This window comes from Echinops telfairi, unplaced genomic scaffold (assembly GCF_000313985.2).
Source record: "Echinops telfairi isolate 266 unplaced genomic scaffold, ASM31398v2 ScPeMD7_5868;HRSCAF=6743_0, whole genome shotgun sequence".
NCBI classification, from domain to species: Eukaryota; Metazoa; Chordata; class Mammalia; order Afrosoricida; family Tenrecidae; genus Echinops; species Echinops telfairi.
The window spans coordinates 13,709,974-13,729,484 of record NW_022109767.1 but is presented as its reverse complement, the minus strand read 5'-3'; the positions used below and the strand labels follow the sequence as shown (position 1 = coordinate 13,729,484).

At 41.6% G+C, this 19,511-nt stretch overlaps 1 protein-coding gene and 1 pseudogene across 1 annotated transcript; one reads left to right on the top strand and one right to left on the bottom strand.

Annotated features, from left to right (window-relative positions):
* The first annotated feature begins 11,584 nt into the window (after positions 1-11,584).
* Positions 11,585-19,360, top strand: NPY5R (neuropeptide Y receptor Y5). Its single transcript, XM_004708742.2, has 2 exons — positions 11,585-11,616; positions 17,740-19,360. The coding sequence occupies exon 2, from the start codon at positions 17,749-17,751 to the stop codon at positions 19,072-19,074; it is 1,326 nt and encodes a 441-aa protein (XP_004708799.1). The 5' UTR covers positions 11,585-11,616; positions 17,740-17,748; the 3' UTR covers positions 19,075-19,360.
* Positions 15,668-17,693, bottom strand: LOC115871464 (annotated as a pseudogene).
* Positions 19,361-19,511: the final 151 nt, after the last annotated feature.

Below are 19,511 nucleotides of genomic sequence, written 5' to 3'. Positions count from 1 at the left end.
TGATGGAAGAGGCCACGGGGCACTTGGCCTCACCAAGGCCACAAAAGCGTTCCCTTTTCCTTTTGCGACCCTGAAATGTTTCTCACGCATGTGCTGAGAAATTCTTTTACTCGTAAGTGAACAAAGATGAGTTTTAAAAAGAAAAGTAGCGAAGCCTCTTAGCCTTTCCATTATGAAAAAGCACTGAGTCCGAATGGTTCCCAGTATCTCGCTGCTTTTTTCAGGGGAGCGCAATGAACCGAACATTTCCCCGTGGTTGGAAAGAGTCAGTGCAATTTCCGCAGCGCTTAGTCTATTACCGTACTAAACACTATGAACAATGGAATAAAATGTTCATCGAGTACATCCTGGTCCCCCTATGATTCAGGCTAATCGCTAACTGATCCTAGAGCTTTTTACTTAGTCCTATCTTGTTTGAAAAGTCAAAGTTATGTAATTCATCCACACTCGAATTCCTTACAGATATACACGACAAAACTTTCCATTTAAACAGCTAAAAAAGACTTTATCATAAAGCGATGGGATTTTATATCATAGAATATAGCACCTGCGATTGCCTTCTGTCTTCAAACTAAAACCAAAATAAAATTCCAAGACATATGGAATTATCTGAAATTTACACTAAGGATAGGCTTTATTAGTCTGCATAAACAATATTTAAAACTCAATACAAACTCCATTTTTTCCTTGGGGAAGTCTTCTGAAATATTTATTAGAGATATTTTGCCTACAGTTGAAATGGATTATGATCAAAAATTAAAATGTCATGATCCTATAGTAAAGATATTTTCAGAGAGCAAACTGGAATCGGATAAAATTAAACAGTGAGTTTTATTGAAGGACAGAATGGCCTCCTGCAATCCAGGAAGATTCACAAAATACTCCTGTGGAAGTACTGAACACTCCATGAATTGACAAGAGAAATTCTGATTGCTTTAACAGACAAGGTTAAGATCCCCAGAGCATTGTATTATTCATAAATTTTTAGTCAGATAAAGCCTTGTTAATCTATGGCGATTTCAGGGGGCATCCTGGGTAAACAGTCTCCCAGGGGGCTGTGTGGGAGGAAGGAGGTTGGAGGGGAGCCAGCAGGCGTCCAGAGGAATGCTGGCTAGTTGACTTTTGAGAGTCAGGTCAGAACAAGCAGTAAACAGCAAAAATGAAGTCCAGCCTCAAGCTTTGGTAAAAGCCTCTCCTTATAACAAGCACGTAGATTCTGCAAGCCTCCTTCGTAATACTGTAATTGCAAGATAGGAGCATGGAGCGATAACTATAAAATTACAGTAGTCATCAAAGGGAGTAAATTCACAGAACTGAACTGGTGTAACAAAAAGAGCTTTGTCACTATCAATATCAATGTTTATAATAATAATTAATGTTACCCCTCTCATCGTTTCATTTAAAAGATGGGACAGCACAAGCTTGTCCCCACAAATACGGATATCAGCCCCGGCACTTCCTCCGTTTTTGACAAGCATCTCTCTACTATTCCTCTTACTCTCTATAATCTCAGGTTCAGCCCACCTATCATCTCTGGCTTAGCATCAGACTCCATACAATACCGAATTTGAGACAACCAATATCAACAGTGCAGACTTGGTCCATAATATAAAACAGCTTAGCCCAACAATAACAATCTACTGCCATCAATTGGCTTCTCCCTTGTCCTGACCCTTGTGTCTGCAAAGGCTGATAGACCAGGAAGCAGGAAATGAAGCACAAAGACAACAGAGTCCCGTGAATCCGAGGTCAAAAGTCAGCAGTCCACTGATGCCTCCTGGGATAGACAAGCAATATGGCAAGAGGCAAATGAGCCTGATGCAGGATCTAGATCTAGGCAGAGTGATTCTCTTTCCCACAGAGTCTGTTTAAAAATGGAGCAGGCCACATCCCTACAGAGTCCTTCTTCCAATTTCATCAAGGCAGTGACCTAACCAAGGGGACTGCCATCCACGATAACTACTGGCTGCTCATAGAGTTGATTACATTATTCTAGATCTGATCATGAAGTTGAATTAGATAACATCATGAAGGGTTACAGCAAAACTACTGGGAATATTGGCCCAGCAAAGTTGATACAAAATTAAACTATCACATGTACAAATATTCATTTTCTTTTCATTCTATTTTCCCAAGAACTTTTTGAAGCCCCTTTGTCTTGCCCAACAAAAGCAACTTCTTCTGAGGATCAATAACCAAGACCGCTGTGGACATTTCAAACTTAATTTTACTCTTGATGTTGCACTTGACTTTCTTGGCAAGCCTTCATTTCCTTTGCCTTTACAAACTCTACTCTTTATATTGTACTCTCCTCACTGACTGCTCCTCGGGCTTTCCCCCAAGGATTTACTTACTCTCTCCTAGGCCTCTTTTTCCTTTTTTTGTTGTTTCCTAGATGTATTATTGATTTTTCTCCCTAAAATCTCATTAACAATCATCTTTTTTTCCCTCTTAATACACAACCTTCTCATCAGGTATATAGTACATCCTTACATGCTCATAACCCCAAAACTCTCTAAAGTACAAACCTTTCTCAGGTTTCCTTAGAAATTCCTAAATTTACAGCATCATCCCAATCTTTCAAGCAAGAATTTAGGAATCCTTCCAAGCATTTTTCTCTTTCAAACTCTCAAATCCTATTGGTCACAAATCCCCAATGATTTTATCTTCTAACTGTCTCTCAAAGTGTTTTCTTACCTCCATCAAAAACCATTTATTTCTCTTCTAATCCTCTACTGGTGTCCCGGGTGCTAGTTGTGTCCACAACAGTCCAGTCCTTATCTCTTTCCCAGCTTTATTTGTCGTGTTGCTCTCAAGAGCCTTCAGGTAAAGTGTCTTTCATAACCAACACTTTCAATACCATCCATGATCGCGAGGCCCATATTTCAGTTCACACTGAACGATGTCCACACTCTGAATGTTAAGCTCTCTCACTTTCATGTTATTACCCCTCTTCTTCCTTGCCCAACTCTCCCATCTGCTAATGAACTCTCCCAAATCCTTCAGATTTCAGTTGAGCTATCTTCTCAACTAGACAATCTTCTCTTACATCTTTCCATCTCCTCCCCTCCCCCAAACCCATCAATTCATTGCCGTCAACTTTATTCTAACTCATGGGGACTCTGATGTTTCAGAGTAAAACTGTGCTCCTGTGGGTTCAGTGCCTTTAATGTCTGTCACTACCATTATCTGTCCTTTTGTTGGACTACGGTGGCTCCCATATGGTTGTGATGTTGAAATCGATGCAGTATTTTCAATACCAGTAGGGTCACACATGATAGACAGATTTCCGTGAAATTTTCAGACTAAGGCAGCCTACGAGGAAACACTTGGTAATCCACTTCTGAGGAAAACCTTTTGGATAGCAGTGGACATTGTTGGAGATAGTGCCAGAAGAGGACCTCTTTAGGTTAAAAGGCACTCACAATGTGACTGAGGTCGAGACGCACCTTCAAGGTAGAGTCCGTCTGACTGACATGGATGAAGTAAAGCGGGAACCTTCATTTGCTGATATGTCGTGACTCAAAATGAGAAGAAAGAGCTGTACACATTCACTAATCAGTGTAATGAAAATGTACAACATTTACCTTTGTTCTACTGTCTATAGAAAGCCATTTAACTGTGAATCATAACAAATTATGGATAGTATGTCAAAGAAAAGACATCCCTTATCAGTTTACAGTACTCATATAGAATATATAGATGAAAGAGGTAGTGATTCAAACATAACAAGGGTTACTGCATGGTTTAAAAATAGGACATGTATGTGTCAAGGTTATATGCTTACACCACATTTATGTCATCCATGTGCTGACAGAATCTGCGCAGGGCTGCATGAAGAAGGATGTGGTATCAGAACGCAAGAAAGACTACAGTGATCTGCACGGGTCTCAGTCTCATAGGGCGCCTTCCTAAAAAGTTCCAATCAAACACTGGCCTCCAAGGAGCTCTGCTGGGCCAGTTACGTTCAAAGCAGAGGTCAGTTTAGAAAGGTATGGCAACTGGTCTTTTGGGATTCTGAAGAGGCGATCTTGCTAGGTTTTCCTCAATGGACACAGGATGACCACAGAGGCTTATTATGAAGAAGTGCTAAGGATACTGAAAGCTGCATTGATGAGAAAAAGGCCGGGAAAGTCTCCCCACAGCGTTTTCCCAGCACACTGCTCATTCGGTCTTCCAGGGTCCCAAGACCTGGCCTATGAGAATCTCCCTGGGAAATTCTAGCCCATCCACCCCCCAGCCCTGGAGTTGCCCCTTCAGACCCCGTTTTCCTTCTCCAAACTCAAAGAACATTAAGAGGAACAGGGTTTGAGTCCCTAGAGCAGTGGTTCTCAACCTCCCTAATGCCACGACTCTTTAATACAGTTCCTCATGTTGTGGTGACCCCACCCATAACATTATTTTCGTTGCTACTTCCGAACTGTAATTTTGTTACTGTTATGAATCATAATGTAAATATCAGATATATAGGATGTACTTTCATTGTTACAAATTGAAATAATTAAACATAATTAAAACAGTGATTAATCACAAAACAATGTGTAATTCTGTATTGTGAAATATCTATGTGTTTTCTGATGGTCTTAGGCAACCCCTGTGAAAGGGTCCGTCGACCCACAAGGGGTCTCGACCCACAGGTTGAGAACCGCTGCCCTACAGACTTCTCAAACTGCCATTTTGACTGTCTAAATCAAAGAGCGCAGAGTTCTTTAGGGATGGAAAATTCAAAAGATGAAAATACTCCTTCAGAAGTGCACACAGTTAGATGTAAATGTCCAGAAACAATAGTTGCACATTTTAATTGTTTAAAGTTATTTCATAGCAGTATTATTTACTTGCCCTTATATATAAAAGAAAGCATTTGCCATTGCAACAGTGTTAACATGTACTTTTTGAGAAACTTTGATTTGCAAAAGGGAAGAATATGGGACCTATAAAATGATTTACATGATAGAATGTTATGCAGCCAAAGAAAGTCATGCTTCTTTCTACCATAAATATTTAGTGCTGTAAGATTTAAAAATAATATAATTTGATAGTCATTTGTTGATATGTAAAAGGCTCACAACTTTTCAAAAGAATAGTTAAAATATAATGATATATAATTATATAGTGATTAACAGCTACACGGAAGATGTGATTGTATGGTCAGCAACAACAGGAAACTGTATCAATTGTCTTCCCTTCTTTCTCTTTTTTAAAAAAATTATTTTGCTACTATGGATGGAAATTGGTGCCTTTAACCACACAAAAACGTTTTATATTTCATTCACATATTTTATGCGTACTTTGTCCGTGGCATAAAGTCTCAAGTGCTCAGAATTCAAAGGGAACTCCTTTTCACCAGCTTAAAAAAATCTTTACAGACAAAAGAAATGTAAAGAATAAAACCGTGTCATTCACTTGGGATTAAAACCTGGCTGCACACTGCCCCCTCCCCCCAGGTTCTGACAAACATCCGGCATATAAAAATACATATGTGATATGTGTTGGCATAAGGGAGTTTCCAACATTTGTAGGTTTAAGGGGTAATGGAAATTTTCCATGAAGTTTATAAAGCTCCTTCATTCTTAAAATCACATATGTATATATATGTTTTAGTATGGAAAACGTCACTTTAAAAAGAATTGTGCAATGAGTCACTGTTTCATATTTAATGATTTAATAGCTAAGGCATGAAAAGGAGAAATGGAGCATTGTGTAAGAAGCACAACTCTTCTCAGAAAAAGGCACGGAAATGTTGATAGCGCCTCATTAAGCCCTCCAAAATGTCAATAACTTTCTCGGGGAAATGACCCTATGCATACAATAGTTTTGCTTGAACTTTTTTTGTTGTTATTTTTTAAAAGCTTTTTTTTTTTCATTTGAAAACTGTGTGTCACAGTATTGGTAGCTTTTCATTTGCAGTGATCAATACAGATTTTTGTGGCAAATTATTATGACAAAGAAATCAATGCAGCAAAGAACATCACAAAAATAGGTTTATACAGCCAGAAATGTTCCTTTCCACATATTTAAGTATTAGTGAATGAAGATGCATATTTTTTGTTGTTTAAATCATTTTATTGGGACTTTTTACACCTCTTATAACAATCCATACATCCATTGCGTCAAGCACGTTTATACATATGTTGCCATCATCCTTTGTAAAAGTTTCTTTCTACTAGAGCCCTTGGTATCAGTTCATTTTTTTTCTTCCCTTCCCCACAATCCCTCCCCCATGAACCCTTGATAATTTGTAAATTATTATTATTTTCATAACACTAACCACTATCTCCCTTCACTCGCGGTTTTATTGTTCATCCCCCTGGGGTGGGTTGGGGGTTAGTGTCAGTTATAAGTCGATTATTGTGATTGGTACCCCCTTTCTCCCCCCACTTTCCCCTTACCTTCATGGTATCACTACTCCCATTATTGTTCCTGAGAGGTTTATCTGTCCTGGCTTCCGTGTGTCGAGAGCTCTTATCTGTACCAGTGTACGTGCTCAGGTCTAGCTGGATTTGTAAGGTAGAACTGGGGTCATGATAGTGTTGGGGAGAAAGCAGTAAAGAACTGGAGGAATGCTGTATGTTTTGTTGGTGCTAAACTGCACCCTGGCTGGCTCATCCATTCCTTGTGACCCTTCTGTGAGGGGAAGTCAAATTGTCTACAGATGGGCTTTGGGTCTCTGTGGGAAGCAGAAAGATTTCTCCCAAGTTGTCTCCCCCAAATATATCCCAAACTTAGCTGTTTGCTACACGTGGCAGATGACGATACACTTGGAGGTCAACAGAAGTGGGTCAGGGGTTATTCTCTCTAAGGGTTACCAGACATCCAGAGCAAGCAGACACCACTATTCATCCCACAACAAGTATGGCCCACTCCCTTCTGATAAGGACAGTAGTAAATTGTCTCCCTGAAGGAGTGCCCAGGGAGGTCAAGCCCACCCAAGGGTGACACCATCATGAATCTAGGGTCCGCACATTTTGTCACATGTATACCTCTAGTCCCTCCCCTTCCTATGTGCACCCCTAGCTCATCCCCTTCCTGTCATGCTTATGCCTATTGTACATCCCCTTCCTATGATGTGTATGCCTATTGTACTGTCCCTTCCTGTGATGTGTGGTTACCTGTAATCACACACACACACCCCCCACCCACCCCCACCCCCGCAAGTAGATATAAGGCTTGGTTAGTGATCAACAGAGGCTTCTGACCCACCTCACCTCAGGCCACGCTGTGCGTGGACCTGGCTGGTAAGATCATGACCATCCAGGAGGTGAGCATGCTACCATGAATGTGTCTGACTCCTTTATTTCCATCTCTCTTCTCTGTCTCATGCTCTCTATGACTTTACTATCATCTTTATGTATCTTAACCGTACAATTGCGCTTACTGAATCCGTGATTAGTGGTGGGGGGCTGGCCTTATTCCCCCCACAGGTCTCCATTCCACCCACCCGCCCTTGATTGCATTGGTGATTATTTGTTCTGGGTCTTCTGATAGCTGACCCCATCGACACCTCATGATCACACAGGTTGGTGTGCTTCTTCCATGTGGACTTTGTTGCTTCCCAGCTAGATGGCCGCTTGTTTATCTTCAGGCCTTTAAGACCCCAGATGCTTTATTTATTTATTTTTTTTGAAATAATCTGAAACTTTTATTTTATACATTGGATAAGAACAGAGTAAGCAAGCCAACTTCACGGCAGCATTACAGAAACCATCCCTTCACCAGTGTCAGATGTACATGTTACCTGCAAAAGGGATCATCTGACTTAAAATATAGGATCGCTGCCATCCTGGCAACCACCCCCAGTCCCTAGACGTCCTTCCACAATACATGTGAGGTCCCAAGTTTTATCATCAAAATCAACCTATTTCAGAAGAAATAAAGCACTTAAAAGGACAAATCAATATGCCTCAAGTTGCCATTTATGTATCTCATTTACATCAATTTAAATGACTTGTATTTGTTTCTGTTGATAAGCCTTAATTTTGCTCGTTAGTAATAAATCTTCCATACATTATCTTTTTACCCAACCAATTCAAAGAAACAAAACCAAAATGATTTGTAATGAAAAATGTAGGCATTAACGCAACCTTTTGCTTTAGGTACTATTAAGATTTAAAAAGTATTTAAAGAAAGGTTGTACTTCCTAAAAGGAAAATGTGATCTGAATGAATACCCTAATGAAAAACAACTGTAAAATGTCCCGCCAGCCGGGCACCATCAGCTTTCTTCACCACATTTGCTTATGCACCTATTTTGCCTTCAGCTCTCACTTCTGGAAGGTGAGCATCATAGAACACCAGGATATAAGAACAAAATGTTCTTGCATTGAGAGAGTACTTGATTAGAGGCCCAATGCCCATCTGCTACCTTAATATTTAATATATATGTATATAGATCTATGTCCCTATCATTACATGTACAAAGATATTTACATTTGTACTTGCCTGTATTTTTACCTCTATAAATATCCTTTTCCTCTTAGTTCTTTCCTCTATTTCCTTTTACTTTCCTCTTGTCCCATTATCATGCTCAAGCTTCATTTGGCTCTCAGTAATTCCTCTAGGCTACCTTGTACTTCATCAAGCCCCGCCAGGCATTCTAAGCCCTCCTCCCCATCGATTTTAGGTCCCTTATTGTTCCCTTGTCCCTGGGTTTGTTGGCTCCCCGCTTCCTATATTCTTAACAAAACAAAAATTCTCCAGGGGAAAATGCATCTACTAAATAGTTCTACTTTATCACATGGAGTTACTACAATCAAATTGAAATCCATGCACTTAGCAACAACAACTAGCTTATTTAGCAACCCAATTCTGTTAAGGAGCCATGGAGGCTTGGTCGGAGAAAGACCGGGCTTTCTACACTCATAAAGAGTTACAGGCTCAGAAACACACCGGGCCAGTTAGTTCTACACGCTCCTGTAGGGTCCCTATGAGTCACAACCTGCTTGATGGCAGTGAGAAGGGGGTTTGTTTCACTGTCAGGGAAGAGTTGAAGTGCCACTCTGAAAAATCAGTGGTTCGAACCCACCAGGTACTCTCCAGGAGAAAGATAAGGTTGTTTGCTCCCCTCAAGATATACAAAGGCTCGGAAAGCTGACAACAGGGCCACTATAAGTTAGAATGAACTCAGTGGTCGTGGGTTGGTTGGATATTCTTATCATTAATATACGGAAGTCGTATGCTGTGACCTAAAGAGTTACATTGACTGGGAATGGATATGTTGGATTGTGTAAGATAAGTCAGTAAACTATTATATTATAAAAGAAATAGTTACTAAGTCACTCTCATCCACAGATAGCTAGCCATTATTAAAAATACAGTAATAACTTGACAAAACGTGTCTTCAGCAAAATGTTACCTTAGGTATTGTTTGGAAAGTGCTTGCTTGTTCAATAACTTGTCTTATTAGTCCTGAGTGGCCTTCCACTTGCATATTTACAAAGAAGCTTTCTTTCATAACTGACAAATAACCGCGAGAACAGGGAAATAGCCAATCTAATTTTGTTGAACATAAAATCCAACTTAATTTCCCAAATGAGCTTTTTATAAAAGTGAGTAGAAAAAAAAACATATAAAGCAGAGACGGACATTGACATTACTGATCCCAGAAGTGATACTCCCTGTTTGAATACACAAGAAACAAGAGCATTATGTTCTACAAAGAATGATGGTCGCTTTTGAATCCATCCTGGGATATTAGATGGTAAATCACATCTCTATATAGCTCATTGTTAGAATTTTTAAGTCAATAATTTCTTCAGAAGGAAAAGATTACTTGTTCACTCTGTGTATCCTTAATATTGTATATCAGAATGTATGTGGGAGGGAGAGATTCCGACGCCCCTTTTTGAGGCTTACATGTTGCAGTGAAAGAGAAAATGGAACCTCATCGGAACCTTCAGTACACTGACATGTTGACCTTTTATTTTCAGTGCCCTAGTACTTATAATGACTTCAACCTGAAACTCCAGACTATCACAGGAAAACAATACAATTCACCTTCCATTTTTAATATGCAAAATGTGTGCCATAGAGTAGTTTCCTAAAGAAGATTATCACGAAGGGCTCTTTACAAGTATTTTAAAGCAGACACAGTGGAAGTGGTTTGGTGCCTGTGTGAGTGACAGGACAGAGATGTACGTGGTGACCTGCGGTACATTAACTATCCAGGGTGGAGTTAAGGAAGTCTAAGAACTCATCTTTGCTTCCTGGCATTTCCACTTCTCCCCTGCCCACTGCAGAAAAGCAAGGGCTGGCTCAGAGTGCTTACTGCTTACACTTTGGGAGAGAATGTATCAGTAACCAGAGGCAAGGGGGGGTGGGGACTGGGGGGGGGGTGAAGAGAGACTAAAACAGGAGCTGAGGTATTTAAAAGCCCATAGATAACTCTGGTTCATAAAATGACACTCTGAATAGATCCTCTGGGTATTGAACACTGAAATTCACAGAAAAGAAGCGTCCGATTTTCCCCCCTCCTTATCCTGGGAATAACAGCTTGCATTTGTTGCCCCAGAAATTATATTTACAAGTTGCACTGTTCCCCAGGGATACACTTTCTCCAGTTTATCGACTGCCAGCCCCACGGGATTTCAGTCGTCACTGAACAAGCGATGCTGAGATGCACTGTCACACAATTGTTTTCCATTTTAAACTAAATCATAAAATACAGCCTTTCTTACAGCACAGAGGTGTTCAAAACCACATGGATTCCTTCCTCTTAATCTTTATCAACCTCTCTGTCACACCATCTATCTTTATATCATGCTCTCTCACTAACACCCACCCCACCCCCGCACCCCTCCACACACACCAGAAGCCTGAAATACCTGCCAACTAGCTAAAAATAAGGCAAACCTGAGCACTAGAAATTTGGAAACATTAGAGCTGAAAATGATGACGCTGAGTAGGAACAGAAGGCTAGACATTTTGTCTTTTTTCATTAAAATATGACAAACCTTTTACTTCCTCGTCTTTTTGTTATGGAATGTAGAAATGCAAAGTGTTGATTCCTTCTCGACCAATACCCTGCTCCACAAGACTTGCCTAACCTCACACCTACTACTCCTTAGGCCATGGGATACATCCCTCTTTCCCCGGCATCCTTTGGGCATTCAGGTTAAGGTTTTGCCCCGACTTTGCCCTTCCTCACGACAGAAAAGGCGCGGGAGTGGGGGTGAGGGGGAGCCAGGAGGAAAAACGTTCTTGTTTTTATGAGCAAAGAGCAAACCTGGGCCTTACCATTTGTTTGTTTTATTCAAAGATACTAAACTCCATGACTCTCCGACTCTCGCCAGGTTGAAACTCCTCTGAGTTTGATTTCAGAGGTTGGCCACAGGAAAGACCAACGTCAAGTTCACTTGGCCCTGGTGGCAACTAGAGACCAGGTGACTGGGCACTGTCTCTCTAAGACGCCCAAACATCAGGACAGATGCTCAGTGGCAGCGGGCCAGGGCTTTAGGAAAGGCTGCAGCGGGGAAGGCACCCCGAGCAGGGTCTCCAGGGTCCCCAGAGTGGTCACGTGTTCCCAAGGAGCCTCTAAAACCCTCGGGCTCCCCACCTTTCCCAGATCCTCCTCCTGCCGCGTGGGCGCTGGAGCTGCGTTCCCCGGAGCCTGGGCTTCCAGGTATGGGGCTCGGCCTCTCCCCGCGGCCCCTCCACGACGGCCGTGCCCGGGTCCCACGCGCCGAGGGCCTGCCCGGGGCTCTGGCCGCCCGCACCCGGGTCCTGGGGCCGGCGTGGGCTCGGGGTGCCCCCGGGAAGACGCACGGACTGGGCAAGTGCGGGCTTGGATGACAGGGGGTGCAGGGGAAGGGAGCGCGGGCGGTTGAAGTCGCCAGGGCCGCGCGCGTCTCTCCAGCCCCGGACTCACCGCGGTGCAGCCGGCGGGCGCCGATCCCGAGAGTTCGGGAGCCGCGCCCGAGCCTGGAGCCGAGCGGCGCCCGGATCGCTCCTCCGGGGCCCGGGGAGCCCTGGGCGCGCGCGGTCCCCGCCGGAGGCCGGGGAGCGCCCGGGCGCCACGCGGGCGGTCAGTCCCCCTGGCCAGCTCTTCGCCGCCGGCAGTTTGCCATCCTAGGTCTGCGCTCCCGTGTGCCCAGGGACACTCGCAGCCATGCCGTGCATCCACACACCTCGAATTGCAGAAACGGAATTCGTACCCCCAGACCTCCCGTTGATGGCATGTGGGCTTCTTGGGCAGAAGCCGAGACGACTCGGCAATGCAACGCGCTGGAAAACGCTCTTCCCGCAGACCTGGCACCCTGGCATGCCATGTGAAAAGTTCCGTTTTCTGAATGGAGGAGAAACAGCTGTTGCGATTGAGAACCGAGGGTCGGTCATGCGTGCTTGTGTGTGTGCGCGTGTGGAAGCTGAACGGAGCTATATTTATCTTTTCGGTTTTAATTGTGCAGATTCCAACTTTAAAATAATTAATGGGAGTATTTGGACTATTGAATCTCGCCATTGTTCCAGGATGGTAGCAAAACAGGTAGTAGTTGACATTTGGTCATTACTAGAAGGGACAAAATGCATTCCTTTGTGTGATTAACATCCCTTGTGAGGAAAAAAAAGATGCGCATTTTCATAAAACAGGACATTATCTTATCAAAGAAACCTTGTTTAGAGTTATAAACTCAGTCTCAGTATTCCTGGATTCCCCTGTGGGTCCTTCTATTATTCCCTGAAAAACCTGTTTTCTGACAACTCTGACTACATTTAAAAGACCTCATTTGTCTTTTTCAATTTATAGCGATTAATGGAGAACTACTGTCTTGAAGGTCATGACAGTTTGACGAAGGACGTTTCCCCTTCATTTTTACTCAGACAATTAAAACTGGAGCTTCCACTGGAGAAGCCAAGTGGAAGATGAACGAACGTTCATATCCAGAGGTTTCGCAGTCAATATTGAATCTGATGTCAAACAATCTTTTTAAATGCTCTCTGATTTTTCTAGTCCGAAATAAACTGAAGTATCTCCATAATTCATAAAATTGAAATTGTACATTTTGTTGAAATTGTACATCATTTCTTTTAACACTTGTTGAAAAGCAGATAATTACACAGATTTATATTTGCATTATGGATTTGTTTATTGCGTTTTCAGGAAAAAAGAGGTGGTAACTTCCTCTACCTTAGTTTTCAAATTTAAAATGGAAGACTTAAATCGGACTGGACAAATGTCTTAATTTTTGAACAATCCTCTGGCTACAGAGAGAGATATTAAAAATATGCTGAGCACCTTTTGGTCTGCCTGTATGCAATATTCATGATTTAGTTGTGATCCAATGTCATTCATTGGAGCCAAGATAAATCAGAGAATGTTCATTTTGTGTAGAACACTTAGGTTATGTGTCCCCTGTGTTTGGGGTGTGTGTGTGTGTGTGTGTGTGTGTGTGTGTGTGTGTTGAGGAATGGCTGTGGGCTAGAAGAACGGCAGAAAATTGACTACCCAATCACATCAAAAGAAAGTAAATAAATGAGTATTTGTTGTTACTGGCTGTCTAGTCCACATTAGAAAGGAGATTTTAAAAAAAGATAACAAACAGAAGAAAAGTGAAACCAAAAAATCAGTAATCAATAGGTATCAGAGCAAATGTCCTTGTTGTAGTGAACAGTGCGCTATTGACAGCCACAGAATGCAGTTCATTCATTCATTCATATCTTTACGGCATTACATTATCTCAGGCCCTTGCAGTTTCCAATTATTCATTGTGTAACCTTGACTTAATCTCTCAAGGGACATTCTTCACATAGCACCTTGCCATAGTCATCTTTATAGTGTGTTTACCAAATGAGTAATGGAGGGAAAACCAATCATCCTGAGCTATTCAATAATGAAAGGAGCCTTGCCTTTAAGTTATATGTAAGTATGTTTTCTTCAGGAAGAGAAAGAGTGAGTGTTGACCTCTGCTTCTCCCAGTGTCTCTCCAGGGCCCAATTACATTCATTTTGAAGCAGTAGTTTTAATAGCTTAAAAAATTCAGCATGTTTAAAACAGAATTTTTTCTTGAAAAACTGCGACATGGTATGCGTTTTCACGTAAATAAAAGCACATAAATAATTTTTGCTATTTCAGTTTATGTTGCTTACATGATAGCTCTTATCAAGAAGAATACCCAATTCTAAGCTGTGATAAATGAGTGTCTATGTCGATCCCTCCTCATCTCATTCTGGGGCTACTGAACGCGTGTTGACTTGCACTGTTTGCCTATGTTTGTGTGTGTTGTTGTTAAGTGCTGGAAGTCTGTTCCACAGACTGAAGCATTGTCTGATCCTACTCTGTCCTACCAATCTTTGCTATGGTTTTCGATGTTTCCCATTGTTATAGCTGCTCTCTCAACCCATCTTGTTGGTGGGCTTCCTCTTTTTCCTAGACTCTCTACCAAGCATATTGTCCTTCTCCTGGGACATATCTGAAGTAGATGACTTTTCACCACCTTCACTTCTAAGAAGCATTCTGGTCGTACTTCATTCAAGACAGGTTTACTTATTCATCTGGCAGTCTATGGTCTATTCCATAGTCTTTGCCAACACCAGAATTCAAAGGCACCCATTCTTCTTTTCTCTTTCTTATTCATTGGCCAGCTTTCACACTTATGAAAATACCATGGTTTGGGTGAAGCAAATTTCAAGTGCTCAAAGTGACATCTTTGTTTTTCAGCCCTTTAAAGAGGTCTTTTGCAACACATTTGTCTTTAGTGCATCATTTGGTTGCCTGACGACTGCTTCTATGGGCATTGCTTGTAGATCCAAGTAAAGTGAAATTCGTACTTATCATACTCAAAACCACATCGTTTCTGTTGCCACAAGTTGTACTTTCTCCCTCTTCAAAAATTCGGTTTAGCAATTTTTTTAGTAGTAGTTGTCAACCCAGAGTCACATATTTCAAGAAAGTACACATCCATTGTCTATCTTTTCTCTTTTCTCTGCCCTGGAAGTAGAAGAGACAGTTGATATCTGCGGTCTGACCATGAAAAGCATAGGTTTCAGAAAGTAAGCTGAAAGAAGACTAATCAGGGGCACAGTTACCAATAGCCTGTATATACTGTGAATATAAGTAGGATCATGAAGGAGGTCGGCTCAAACAAGGGGGTCGGCAGAGCTCAGGAAATGAGGTAGAAATACCAAGCAAGGTCTACTCTAACACTTTTATTACAAGTTCACCTGCCCACGATAGTTCCGGGAGACCATTGAATAATAATTTGATGAATAAGATGGTAATTTTTAACTTGAGGCAATATCCATGCACATGTATGGCAAAGATCTAAGGATGACTGAACAGCAAAGAGAACTCTTGAATTATTTAAGTTTTTTCTCATTGAACTTTTTTTTAACCTTTGTTTTAATGGGTCTCAAAATTTACGACAAATTTTTGGTTGGGTTGTTTTTCATTTAGCAACTACCGATTTGAAAACTAATAACTCTGGGGGAGGGAGAGGGGAGATGAGGAGCTGATACCAAGGGCTCAAGTAGAAAGAAATGCTTTGGAAACTATGATGGCAAAAAATGTACAAATTTACTTGACACTATGGATCGATGGATGGGTTGTGATTAGAGTTGGATGAGCTCCCAATAGAATGATTAAAATTACAGTGAGAAAAACAACAACTAATAACTCAAAACTGCCACACACAAAAAGAACTATGTGGTCCACGAACATTCATTTCCTTCTGAAAGCTTTACGATACAGTTATCATTAACCAGACTTTTACTGTTGAAGTAAAATGGTCAATTGAGATAAACAATTCCGAGACAGTCCTTCCACCAGTGACCGAGACAAGAGTGACCGATGTCTTGGGTAATATTCCTTTAGCCTGCTGGGCAGACTTGGTGCCCTTGCCAGCCTTTTTGTCCACAGCCTTGATGACAGTCACAGCGACTGTTTGTCTCATGTGAACAGCAAAACAACCCAGGAAATATACTCAGAGAAGCTCGGCACACACCTGGGCTTGCCAGGTACCAGGCCAACAACGGAAGCATCCCCAGATCTCAAGAATTTGGGGATACCGTCCAGATTCTTGCTAGAATGGCGATCAATCTTCTCTGGGTGCTCAGCACACTTGCAAAAAAACGTGGACAGTGTGACAGTCCAGCACAGATGTGTGTCCAGTACTGGTCTGACCTGGATGGTTCAGGATGATCGCCTGAGCAGCGAAGCCAGCTGCTTCCATTGGTGGGTCCTTTTTGCCGTCACCAGCGACCTTGCCACGGCAGACATCTTTGACGGAGATGTTCTTGACATTGAAGCCTACATTGTTCCCAAGTCGAGCTTCGATCAAGGCTTTGTGGCACATTTCAAAAGACTACATGTCTGTGGTAACATTGACTGCAGCAAAGGTGACCACGCCAAGTTTCCGAACACTGGTTTCCACTCTGTCCACAGGGAGAATGCCAATACTGCAAATTTTGTCCAGGATGCAACCCAGGGCGTCAAGCTGTGTAGTTTGACTGCCAATGCCTTCCTTTGGGTGAGCTTCCATGCCTTGAACCAAGGCCTGGTCACACTGGGCCCCAGCATATTGTCACCATTCCAACCAGAAATTGGCACAATGCTACTGTGTCAGAGTTGTGGCCAATGTTCTTCATGTAGGTGCTGACTTCCGTAACAATTTCTTCACATCTCTTCTGGATATAGGGTGGTTCAGTAGAATCCATTTTGTTAACACCGACAATGAGCTGTTTCACACCCAGTGTGTAAGCCAGAAGGGCATGCTCATAGGTCTGCCCATTCTTGGAGACACCAGCTTCTAATTCACCAGCACCAACAGCAACAGTCAGCCTGTGATGCTACTGTAATCATGTTTTCAATTAAGTCTCTATGTCCAGGGGCACCAATGATGGCCACATAGTATTTGCTGGTCTCAAATTCCCACAGGGAGATGTCAATAGTGATGCCATGCTCACATCCGTTTCCAGCTTGTCCAAGACCCACGCAGACTTGAAGGAGCCCTTCCCCATCCCGGCAGCTTCCTGCTGACATTTTTCAATGGCTCTTTTGCCAAGGTCACCACATTTGTAGATCAGATGACCAGTTGTGGTGGACTTGCCAGCCTCGACATGTCCAAAGTTGAGTGCCTCCTGTATACTACTAGATCATGAAAGAGGGTTTCTATACTTGGGAGCTTAGAATTGAATGATGCATGAACTATATAACGTTTAGATTTTTCAGTTTTTTGTTTCAATATTTCATTTTCCATATATCATTCTGGATACCAAGGTGAGTAAGGAATTCTGTTGATAAATAAATAAGGAAGATTGGTATGCATTAGAGCGGCAATGCGAAGCAGGTGTGACACATTTAATTAGACAACTATAAAGCGAGTTCTCTAAGGATTCTAAAGAATTTAGGTCTCATCCAGTTGAGTAGAGCAGAGAATACTTTTAGAACAGGTGACTTTTTAATTTGGCCTTGATTCAGGAAGGAAAGAAAGATTAAAAAATCTTTAGGGCCAGACCACAGGATAAACTAGAATGAGCTATTGCAAATAGAGATCTTAAAGTTCTTATTAACATTCTCCTTTTTCTTTTCTCACATTATTTCCTGCATACATTGTAAAATAAGATCTTTAACTTTAACACAATGCAACTACAGAAATGATGGACACGCTTTGATTGCCACTGGCTGATGTTTGCACACTATTTGGAACAATTAAAGACCTGGGATGACTTTCTTAGGGGTCTTAGTGTGGTCACGGGAGCAGTCATGTCGTTTGCTCAAGTTGCTAACAAATGTCTTTTTCATTTCAAGCAGGACTGTAATATGGATTATGAAAACAGGACACATGCCGCAGAGAACAATACTGCCGCCGCTCGGAATCCCGGTTTTCCACTGTGGGACGACTATAAAAGCAGTGTAGATGACTTACAGTACTTTCTGATTGGACTCTATACGTTTGTAAGTCTCCTTGGTTTTATGGGAAACCTGCTTATTTTAATGGCTCTCATGAGAAAGCGTAATCAGACGACTATCGTAAACTTCCTCATAGGAAACCTGGCCTTCTCTGATATCTTGATTGTGCTGTTTTGCTCCCCATTCACATTAACATCTATCTTGCTGGACCGGTGGATGTTTGGTAAAGTCATGTGCCATATAATGCCTTTCCTTCAATGTGTTTCGGTTTTGGTTTCAACGTTAATTTTAATATCGATTGCCACTGTCAGGTATCATATGATAAGGCATCCTCTATCTAATAGTTTAACAGCAAATCATGGCTACTTCTTGATAGCTACTGTCTGGATGCTAGGCTTTGCAATCTGCTCCCCTCTTCCAGTGTTTCACAGCCTTGTAGGCCTTCAGGAAACATTTGGCTCAGAGTCCCTAAGCACCAGGTATTTATGTGTTGAGTCATGGCCATCTGATTCATACCGAGTTGCTTTTACTATCTCGTTGCTGCTGGTTCAATATGTTTTGCCCTTAGTTTGTCTAACTGTAAGTCATACCAGTGTCTGTAGAAGTATAAGCTGTGGGTTGTCTGGTAATGAAAACAGGCTAGAAGAAAATGAGATGATCAACCTAACTCTCCATCCATCCAAAAAGAGCCGGCCTCAAGTGAGCCACGCCGGCAGCCATAAGCAGAGTTACTCGTTCATCAGAAAACACAGAAGAAGATACAGCAAGAAGACAGCATGTGTGCTACCTGCGCCAGCGAGACCTTCTCAAGACAACCATGTAGGAGTGCTTCCAGAAAACTTTGGCTCTGTAAGAAATCACTCTTCTTCCTCCAGGAAGGTCATACCAGGTGTCCCCACCTGCTTTGAGATGAAGCCTGAAGAAAACTCAGACACTCATGAAATGAGAGTCGGTCGTTCTGTCACACGATTAAAAAAAAGATCTCGAAGTGTGTTTTATAGACTCACCATCCTGATATTAGTGTTTGCTGTGAGCTGGATGCCACTGCACCTTTTCCACGTGGTAACTGATTTCAACGATAACCTCATTTCCAACAGGCATTTCAAGTTGGTGTATTGTGTTTGCCATTTGTTAGGAATGATGTCCTGTTGTCTTAATCCAATTCTATATGGCTTTCTTAATAATGGAATCAAAGCTGATTTGATGTCCCTTGTACACTGTCTTCAGATGCCATAATTTTCAATGTTTATCAAGCAAAGAGCAAATGCCAAGAGCCCCTGAAATGTATTCAGAATAACCGTGTATGTATAATTAAAAGAAATGTTGTTAACGTGTGTAATTTAATTTATGCAAAAAGGATAATGATTTACATTTGAATGTATCAGTTCATATTATATGGGAAATAATTTTAACATGTTACAACATCAGGAATCCAGTTAGTTGTATAGAGCCAGGGTCAATCCAATTTCTAATTTCATTTTAAAAGGTAGTTATAGCATTTTAATGTTATCTGTACCTTGTAAACAAGTCAATTTCAATGTTTAAAATAAAGGTTCTTTTTTAACCAGCACAATAGTTTTGTCCACAAATGAAATAAGAACATAGATTTTCCCAAGGAATGATTACTTTCAAAGTTTAGGAATATCTATCATTGTATTGTTTCCTTTTATTTC

Coding starts and splice junctions, on each gene's coding strand:
- NPY5R (XM_004708742.2), top strand. CDS start 17,749: ATGGATTATGAAAACAGGACACATGCCGCAGAGAACAATACTGCCGCC.